The 11,166-nt window shown below is 31.8% G+C and overlaps 1 protein-coding gene across 1 annotated transcript in view; it reads left to right on the forward strand.

The window, feature by feature from the left end:
• The window catches only part of LOC132733758 (cilia- and flagella-associated protein 221-like), a 29,700-nt gene extending 24,405 nt beyond the window's left edge, over positions 1–5,295 (forward strand). The window contains exons 10-15 of the mRNA XM_060720437.1: positions 1,287–1,430; positions 2,074–2,177; positions 3,561–3,653; positions 4,083–4,199; positions 4,746–4,817; positions 5,131–5,295. Coding sequence (XP_060576420.1) covers positions 1,287–1,430; positions 2,074–2,177; positions 3,561–3,653; positions 4,083–4,199; positions 4,746–4,817; positions 5,131–5,257 — 657 coding nt within the window. The 3' untranslated portion in view covers positions 5,258–5,295. The remainder of the gene's footprint in view (positions 1–1,286; positions 1,431–2,073; positions 2,178–3,560; positions 3,654–4,082; positions 4,200–4,745; positions 4,818–5,130) is intronic.
• The last annotated feature ends 5,871 nt before the right edge of the window (positions 5,296–11,166 follow it).

Raw genomic sequence — 11,166 nt, forward strand, 5'->3', positions numbered from 1 at the left:
TACCCAGGAAGCCTGTAGCGGTTATGTGCCAGTCATCAGGTCAAAACCACTGAGAACTGGAGCAGAGGTTTGTCTCCCCTGTCTAGATCTCATATATTAACATTTGTCTCCCTTTTTTGCATTTTTTTTATAAAAGCTTAAATTCAGATACATTGCTTCAAATTCTACTTGAGACTCTCTATGATTTAATATGTTGAAGGCATTTTGTCACAAGAAAGCTGTAAATTTTCATTGACAGCTGGCGTTCTTATTATTTACAAAGCCATCCAAGTAAGTATGATTTTAGTTAAATGATTTTTTCATTTCATATTGTGTCTCTTTTTTCTCAGTGATTTTACTATGACGAAGTATATTTATGCCATGAATATTTAAAATTTTTTGTGAGGAATGTTGCTGTTTTTATTGAGATGAATTATATATTAGTTATTTATTTATTGACTATAAACATTTTATTAATTGTAACAGGATGAGTTATTACTTTACACCACCAGGTTCCCATGGAGGAGAATCTTCTTTTAATGTTACTAGGAACAGGTCTAGGCATTGCTGGTACAGTGGGGAGTACTTAGACTGTAGCACCAAGAAGCCAGCCCGTATTTTCTCCTGTACCCTCCAGGCACTCTTTAGCAATGGAATATCCACCACTTCATGTATTTGTAAGTTATGATAGAATTATTTATAATTGTCTTAAGTGATAAAGATTTGCATAAAATTATGTGTTATTGTTTGAACTTTTTGTTCCAGAATTTTATTTTAATTGCTGTGTAAGGGCTGTTACTTATGGTGGCACAAAAGTGACATTTTGTGCATTTTTATTTATCTTGTGCTTACAAGTTAAGGAGTTGTATGGGATACTATGTTGTGGCCATGAGCTACTATGTTGTATAAGATACTATATGGGATTACTTTGTTATAGTATGACTTAGAAACTCTTGGCCACAACATAGTATCTTATGCGCACGAGATAAATAAAAACACACACACATCACTGTGCCACCATAGTAATAGGTGTGTGCTGTTTATTGTTCTGTTTTACCTGTTCACTGTTGTCTGGTGTGGTATTCAGGGTATTTAATTGAAACTTGTTCAACTTTTCACATGTACTTGTCTCTTTACTTACAGCGATTCTTGGCCTAGTATTGTATTAATGCAGTTAATTTGTTCTGCTGCTATGATAGAAGTTATTTTTATCTTTCTTCAAGAGTACAAGGACAATACAAATGGTACATTTTGTAGTAGATAATAATTGCATTTTTTTTTTTACAGCTAATATTTATTTATTATAGATCCGACATGGTTTACAAGTGTTTCAGCTCCGTACCTTTGCTGGGACGAGTGCCGATTTTAACTTGTTGTCCTTCTACCACGGTATTACAGGAGGCCACAGTTCAAATTGCCGCTGGCACAAGAGGAGTATATGGATAGGGGGTGTAATGTCTTTTTCCTTGCATGATTTTCCTTTACCGTTCTTCTGTATAACATCTTTTAGGGTCTTACCTTTGGTTATCATCTTTTGTGTTTTCACATGCAGTTCACATTAGTTGTACCTCTTTTATTTGTTTTATGTCACATTTTTTATCCTGAAATTGTTAAAGGTTTATCGTTTATAGATTTGAATATGAAGTTAAAGATAATTGGTTTTATATCTATATCTTTTTAATCCTATTGAAGGATATCAGTGATACACGGGGAAAAATTGTCTTCAGATGCCGCGTTTAAAGGTGTAAATCAAGGTCTATATGGTGCGAGCCAACTATTTCTCATCTACTCTCTTACTTTTGAAGGGTTTGAGGTGTATTCATAAAATTTTGGTTTAAATGTTGATCTCTTTAAAGTCAACTTGCAAAATCTTCTGTGCAGGGTTGTTTTATTGTCGTTTATCTAACAGTGAGTGTTTAAACCATTTTTCAATATCTAACTTGTGAACCGTATGAAAGATGTCCATGATACTTAGTCAAATGTTAGTCTCATTGTATGATATGCATTTCAGACACCCAACTATAGGACACTCATTCTTAAAGATCATCTGTTGTGCATTATTGTTTTAACATGTATGTCTTATTTTTATTACAGGATGTTGTAAGGGGAATAATGACATGGAAAGAAATTCCATCACAGGGTCTTACCTCCCTTAGTAACACACCTACACTAGACAAAATGTCTGGGGTCCCAAGATGGTATGTACATATAACTTGCATTTGTTTCTCATTTTTAACCAGGTTTCAATTTTTGAAAATCCTGGTTATTAGATTGGGGTATGGCGGGCGGATGGGCGGGCGTCAAACGAAATTGTGTCCGCTCTGTAACTCTTCAACCTTTGAAGAATTTTGATGAAACTTCAGACAAATGTTTACCATATCAAGATGACGTGCAGAACGCATGTTCCGCATGGCTGGCTCCAAGGTCAAGGTCACAGTGACATTAACATTGAAAAATCCTGTCTGCTCTGTAACTCTTCAACCCTTTGAAGAATTTTGATGAAACTTCAGACAAATGTTTACCACATCAAGATGACGTGCAGAACGCATGTTCCGCATGGCTGGCTCCAAGGTCAAGGTCACAGTGACATTAACATTGAAAATCCTGTTTACATGATTTTAACTTCGGGCGTCAAACGAAATTGTGTCCGCTCTGTAACTCTTCAACCCTTTGAAGAATTTTGATGAAACTTCAGACAAATGTTTACCACATCAAGATGACGTGCAGAACGCATGTTCCGCATGGCTGGCTCCAAGGTCAAGGTCACAGTGACATTAACATTGAAAATCCTGTCCGCCCTCTGTAACTCTTCAACCTTTGAAGAATTTTGATGAAACTTCAGACAAATGTTTACCACATCAAAAGATGACGTGCAGAACGCATGTTCCGCATGGCTGGCTCCAAGGTCAAGGTCACAGTGACATTAACATTGAAAATCCTGTTTACATGATTTTAACTTGATTTGGCAGTCAAAGGTCATATCATCTTTGGAGGTAATTTAAAAAAGATATGATAATATTATTTCATGTCTACTTTGTAACTTGTTTTTCATTATACAGAATTATCAATATAATTATAGTGAACAAATTCTTTCTGTGCTGAACTCGTCCTACATTTCTCAACGGATTTTGTTCAAACTTTCACAGAAGCTTTGTCATCAAGCACCCTGGCTCATTATTGTCGGGGTTTTGTGATTGGATAGTTTTTGACCTAATTATGGCCCTTTGTTTTTTTCCTTATACATAATATTATAGTGAACACTTCTTCAGTGGCAATTCCTCCTACATTATTCATGTTTTACATTGCACATAGTTACATTGTTTGTTGCTTGTATTTGTATTTCAAATACAACATATTTATCTACAATGGTGATAATTGAAAACCTGGTTTCATGGCATTGCCATGTTTCTTGTTCAGAGAATTTGATTTTGTTATTTTTTTTAATTTCAGTGTTTTATTTAGATTTTTTCATGAATTGGAAATATAAGTACTAGTAAGAAATATTTGCTCTTTCTAAGATGACCAGGCTATATAAAATGTATATGGAATTTCTAGTCTTAAGTTGTCTGTTTTATATACAGGGATGATCCCTTTGGTGAGGAGTTGTTACCTCAAGATGTTCCTGCACTTCTTGATAGCCTCCCAGAAGATGATGGTGACAATATTGTTGACGAGTAAGTGTTTTATACTGGGCCTTGAATACTTTTTTTTTAAAGATATAAAATGCCCATACTTTAATGAAATATGTTATTTTGACAAATTAATTTGAATGGATGATTTTGAAATCTTCTATGAACATGATAAGATGAGATGAAATGGCATCAATCATATTAATGTTAAAGTTATGAAATTATGAAAGTTAACATGACAAACATGCATATCTGTTGAGCTGTACGATAATGGAATTTAAGTGTAGTCAGACTGCATAAAAATTGAAGGCAAAACTGTCTCTTTGCAAGGGACACAGCTCTTTTACAAACTTTGGATGTGATATATTTTTATTCATTTTCATTACCGTACATACTCTGTTATAATATTATGATGCATTTACCACTAGTCACAAGAAATGCTGTAAAATGTGATATTAATTTCATTTATTACAGTGAGGAGGAGGATGGTAGAAGCACATCACGTATGTCTGTGGCCTTGACCCCTGACATGGTCAATGCTCAATTTCAGATGATTGACCCCTCAACACCAGCAGACGAGAAGGTCCAGGTGTAAGTACAACATTCTTATCCTGATTTAATATACCAGGTCTTGTGTATGTCCTATCGTTGGAATATTTACAAATATGTACAAAATTGACGTCTATATGAATGATATGGGTAATTATAATGATTCTATTTACTTGCTGTACAATTATGTTAATCACATACACCATACAGGTTTGCATTTAGTTAAGCTGAATAAACTGCAAAGAGTTCTGTTAATTACAGATAATAGAATAAATTTATAAAAGTCATTGATAAGGAGTATTTTTTTGCAATTTTTTTTATGGTTTTTTACACTTTTTAAACATTTCTTGTCATGATTGGGTGGTTGGTCCACTCATAACCTGATTTCCAGCTGTTCTCTGCAAATTAAATTATCCCACATGAATGAGTGGAGAGAAACAAATAACCATTGAGACTCAATATTTGAGATCAAATATCATGGTCAAATTTTGCCTTGGCCATGGTTCAAACCAGCGACCCTGGATTACAAATTTAATGCTCTCTTTGTTAAGCTATGCAGGCAGATTTATGTAATATTTGTCATTTCAGGGATGCTTTCCCACATGGAAACAAAATGCCAGCTTCAAACATTCCAGTATCATCATATGGTCCAGTACCTAGGTATTTATATCTTATACGTATAGTTACCACTAGATTATTGAAGGACATTGTTTTGTTTCCAAACTTCATTGAATAATCCAAGAAACTTATTGCATTTTCATCAGATATATTAATATTACTAAAATTTTACACATACTTATATTTAATTAGTAAATACCAATCACTATGCTTTAGGTGGATACTGTTGCTTATAAACCTTTTAATACTAATTTTGTTAATATTTCATTTTTAAAACACATACTTTAGCAGTACAGTTCTTGTTAAATTATCATAGTTGAGATGATATCATAATATTGATGTTTTAAATTTTCAGGGAGAAAAGGGAAGAAGAGCTAGAATATTTTATGACAAAGAAATACAATCGTCTAGGAGCCAAGATACAGTCTAGAATCAACACCCTTAACACACTGTCCACTGATTCTAAACTTGTGCTTAAATAAATAAACATTTGTTAAGTTTGTTATCATTGACTTTAGAGCAGAAGTGAAATTGTGCTGTTGTTAAAATGTTAATGGAAAAAATAATAAAGAATTTACTATAGAATTATGTTACTGAAAAGATTTGTTGAAATATTTCTTGTTAACGACAATTCTGTTCTTCTTGTGCATTTATCCTTCCCTTTCAAAAGTTAGGCTTTAAGTTTATTGTACAAAAAAGATTTTAAAAAATTAAGCCAAATAAAACCAGTCTAAAACTCCTAGTATTTGAATGGCTGATTCAAAATTGTTATTTCAAATTGCCCAATTGTAGACTTTAGTTAGTAAACTGGTTTTAAATTTGACTTTGTGAATCAATTAGTTAAAAGGCAAAAACTAACAACTATGTGTTTATATGGTCTGGTCTTGAGAACTAGAGTTTTATGTATAACTGAAAGGTCAATGTTTTTGTTAAATCATAAATGTAACTACAGTTTTAAGATGGTGTAAATGCACTAAAATTCATAGCAACTTGTTAAATTTTTAGCACTTTAAGGGGTACTAGGCAAAATGATTCTTACTTGAGCCAATGTTAATTTCCAACCCTTTACCTTGTTCAATATTTTATGAACCAATTCTGAATGTAAGTTTTTTTTTTTTATGTGAAAACCTTCATATTTTTTTATTTCCTTTTGGTAAGTTATTTTGAACAATATGACTAATCAAATAAATGTTTCTGCATGATTGAAAAATTAAGATTAGATAACTGAAAACTATTACTGTAATATGTAATGTACTGCTGAAAGTGAAGTTTGCAAATACTTTACATCTATAGTGATTTATATTTTTGTTTACAGAATATTTCATAAACTGTGATATATAAATATTTATTTGAATGTAAAAAAAACAAACTGCTGTTGTCTATTTTTTGTGAGTGTTACATTTGTATTAAATGATATACATAATAAAACTGCATGGTGGTTTTTTAATTATGTCATGAATAATGACCTTACTTTCTTCTACTTAGGAAGCTGAACTTAGGAAGCTGTTAAGCTACATGTACATTTTGAAATAATTGAATTTACTCCATGACTAAGTGATTAAGGTTATCTGACATTGGGCCCCACCACCACAGGGGGTTTCTCACCAGATACTTTGGATGACACTATCCGTCTAGGCTAAATGGCTGGAAAGTCCTCATGACTTTCATGGTGTCCATGTGTCTTAGAAACCGACAATAATGAAAGATAATCAACAAAAGTAAGATGAACAACATAATGAAAATATGACACCCCTCCGTGTTTGAATATTATGATATAACCATCATTCAAATTACCAATTTTTGTGGTAAACACGAGGTGAAGGAAATCACCAATACTCTAATGATAACACTCAAGACTGGGTTGTATGTTTATCATGCCCTCTCAATAATGTATGTGGAGTAGCTATGAATCCTGCATGATAAAATATCCAACAATAATTCAGATAAAAAATAAAACTGCTTGAAATGTATAGAATGTTATTCGAAATACAAAGACACTAATTACACTAGTTTGTATGTAAAGAAAATACTTTCTAATTTATATTTTTTATTAAATTTTGTTTCTGGCAATCCACTGATACATGTATTTTGTTTTGACCTCATTCTTGACAAAGAAATTAGAAAGGTAGATTAAATTTGACTGCCTTGTAAAAGTGGCTGTAGTGATATGAACAAATTCAAGTTAGCAAGTCACAAGCAGCAAAGGAGATACTCAATTTTTAACTATGGTCACCCATTAGAAAGTCACATTAAAGTTACACCAAAAACCCGACCAAAGATTTCACAGGAGATGAGCATCGTTTATGTAAGATAATGATGGACAGTCTTTATAACAAAAGTGCACCGTGAAGCTATAACAGTAAAAGTTTGTTTGTACTGGGGGATAAGCTTGGAAAAACCCACATTTGTCGAGTCCTGGATAACATCTATTTGACAGTTAGGGATCTATGCATAACATCTCAACTTGATATTTAGCTGTAAATAATTAATGAAAAGACAAATATTTCATTTCTGTTTAGCATTTTATTATTATAATAAATTCATAGCAAATTTTATATAATTTAAACTTGTGAATCATAAAAGTTTTATTTATTTGGCATACCTGTACAATAAATGTATGTACATAACATGTTATTCAAACATTCCAGTCAAACTACATTCATACATGACACATACTACTATTCAATCATCAGACGCAAACAAAAACACTTAATTTAAGCTAATCAGGTGTTATCAATAGTTAACTGTACTTATCACATCTTAGGTAAATTTATTTTTAAAGGAGGGAATGCAAGACAAATATCACTGCCATTTGTACACATTTGTGGACGTTTTAAAATTTAATCATGTTGAATTCTGCTAAAGCCAGTGCTATGGGCCATGGATGGTAGCTTACACTTAACACTTCCATCTATGAAAAGGCTCAATCAAACTGAGCCTGCAGCATTTACAATTTTGCCCTTTTGAGCATTTTTATTGGATTCTACTATTTTCTTCTGTAAGACTTTCATTAATCATTTTTTATTTGAGCTGAGAGTTAAGAAAGTCTTTAAAAGAGAACAGTGCTAATTGTTTGTTTGTTTGTTTGTTTGTTTCATTTTACGCCTTTTCCAACAGTATTTCAGTCATATAGGCGGGTAGTTTCCTAACCATAGTCCATGGAGAGTTACACCAGTACTTGACTACCTTCCTCCGCACTAAACTACCAAAGCATCTCCCGGGGATCGAACCCACACCAGAGAGGTAACTGGATTAGAAGTCATCTACTCTAACCCCTCGACCACGGAGGCGGATAACAGTGCTGATAATGCTAATGAAATAATTCTCAAATAATTGTCTGAATTTTAACTTTAAAAGGTGATCTTGAACCGGCAAGGAGGCAGTGTGGCTTTTGCACAGTGAACATTTGAATTAAGTTTGAATGATATTGTTGAAGTGCAGGATTTATATATTCGACATTGGGGAGACTATCTGACTAATGAAAAAAACATAACCTCAGTTTTAGTGATTTACAATTAATAAGAGAGATGAAAGTTCTACTGGCTAACTTACAAATGATCAACAAACACAATCAAATCAAGCATCAATTTCTCTTGTTTGAAAGTTACAGCATAAAGTGTTCAATTCAATATATCACAGTTATTTGCTAGCACTTCACTTTGACTACATCAATATACATGTATATATAGCATTTTATAACATATTTACAAATCTGTGCTATACAAAATATGTAAATGAATCATTGAAGTATATCATATATTTAATATTCATGACGATTGTAACAAATAAAATTCACAATAAACACTTTAACACTACTCTAATCCTGAATAAATGCATATCTATAAATAAACTGTGGAGTATTTCTTTCTGGAGGGTACTTCATGTAAACCATGTGAAAAAGAACATGTTAACACCTAAGTGTAGTAATGGGTTAGCTCCTAATGAATTATACAAGGAGTTAACCTGTTACTGCACTAAGGTGACCCTGTATAACAAAATAAAGCAGTAAAATCATTAAAGTTTAGCACTATGCACAACAATTATGACACAGAGACAAACCGCTTTTTGTTAGTATCAGTATGAATTTTGCAATCATAAATATTTTCAAAGGCAGGAAAAATATAGACTTCATAAACAATAAATCGTTCCCAGTAAATAACATTGAAATTATGATTTATAAAAAGACTAGTTTTTAAAATAGACCAAAATAAGGCATAATTTTCCTATCTGGAACTCCGAAGCATACAACTTTCTTAACAGCATTTAACCCTTTACTCAAAATGATAATAATTAATCTCATCATTTGAGGTTTTAGATAATAAATTATCAACATAGCAGAAAAACATAAAAATTCCAACTTAACCCTGCAAAAATTGTGCAATGCCATTACTTTTGTTTGGAACCAGCAAATTTGCAAGAACTTGAAAGATAAAACTAAAAAAAAAATCTTCAAATTGAAACAAAAAAAGCATATAAATTAGGATAGTTACAATACACTCCTGTATTCAGTGAACGATGTAAAGAACCATATATTTATGAATATAGGTATTTAAATATAGTAATTTGATTACATTTAAATTTCCATAGCAAGAAAAACATTTTAAACTTTTATTTCCACTTAATTTCCATTGGTCCATTCAATATTTTTCCCCATCCCAATTTACAGTCTATTCTATGCAGTATAATACAAAGGTAAACAACAGAAGAGAAATGTAAAAAATTAAAAAAACAACAAATATTTAATGCCGATTGGTTGCCACTGTGGTTATTCTAAAGAAACTTTGATGTGAGATCAGTTTTAAACATTAGATTTTCGTTTTGGCAGCTTTTCTCAAAATAGTCCTGCAAAAAAATTCCCGCTACCAAATGTCAATCGATGAATCAGCAAAATACATGTCATATGAATGAAAATATTTTTGTTTTTAAAGAATATAAGGTAAAACATAAGCTGTAAATAAAAAATATCACAATCTGCATATCAAGCATATAAGCTAAAATCATTAACTGCAGCAGTTGACATTTACCCAATGACCAGCAGAAATCATTGAATTTCCCCGCAGACTTGCATTTCAAGAAATGACCATTTCTTAATTTCAGTGATTAATTACATTCAAGAATTTGTGATTTGTAAATAAGCAAAACATGTATAATATTTGAAAATGAAGTATTTGATTATTTTCTGAGAGCAGATAATGTTGTTTTGTTTTTTTTCATAAATAAAATTACTATTCAAATTGGTCACCATGTATAAGGACTAGTATTTGTTATCCCGTGTGTTATTACAGCTCTTATTTAACTGCAAACATTGCGTTAAAAAATACAAAAAAAAAGGATTTATTGTACAAGCATACATAAACAGTTCTAACAAGGATATATCTATGAATATACCATATTTTCACTTCTCAGCTTTGGATTATGGCAACTTTAAATTTAACTTAGGGTAAGTAACAACTCTCATTTTTTGTTTTTAAAAAGAAAAAGCATGCACACAAAGAAAATTTCACTAAGGTGATTTGACTGGAAATAATTTTTTTGACATTTGTGTACCATTTGATATGGGTCTAGACCAAACTATTAAATCATTCACTCCAGAATAATCATTTTTATTGTACAAAATTACTTAAACACAAATAATGTTTAAATGTTTTTAACTCAATTCAGGATAAGAGACACGCTAAAACTGATTTACTGACTTTCAATTGAATTCTGAGAGTATTTTTTTTATCTTTAAGATATCTTTTATTTATATCTTTTACATTTTTTTTTTCCATTTTAAATGCCCCAGTTGTTCTATATAAGAATTTTAAATTTTATGTTCGTACCCTGGTAGGCTTAAGACCTCAGTAGAGATCCTTTTATATATGAGCCGTGTCATGACAAACCAACATAATGCGTTTGCGACCAGCATGGATCCAGACCAGCCTGCGCATCCGCGCAGTCTGATCAGGATCCATGCTGTTCGCTATCAGTTTCTCTACTTGTAATAGAATTGGTAAGCGAACAGCATGGATCCAGACAAGACTGCGCAGATGCGCAGGCTGGTCTGGATCCATGCTGGTCGCAAACCCATTATGTTGGTTTTGTCATGACGCGGCTCATATTTAGATGAACTTTATCATTACTGTATAAGTAATAAATTGAAGTTTCAAGCTGAGGTCACTACATCAAAATGTAATATCTCAAAAACAATTTACAACAATACATAAAATTAATAACAAATGATCAATACATAACTTCATGAGAAAATATTTTACAACAAAAAAAAAAAAAAAAAATTTAGACATTATATTATACAATTAACTTCACAATCAATTATATCATAATATGAGTATTTTACACAACTTTTTTCTATTTTTTTGTCCAAGAAAAACAATTTTTCAAACAATTTTTA

Source organism: Ruditapes philippinarum, unplaced genomic scaffold (assembly GCF_026571515.1).
Source record: "Ruditapes philippinarum isolate M1 unplaced genomic scaffold, ASM2657151v2 ctg11964_1_1_1_1, whole genome shotgun sequence".
NCBI lineage: Eukaryota > Metazoa > Mollusca > Bivalvia > Venerida > Veneridae > Ruditapes > Ruditapes philippinarum.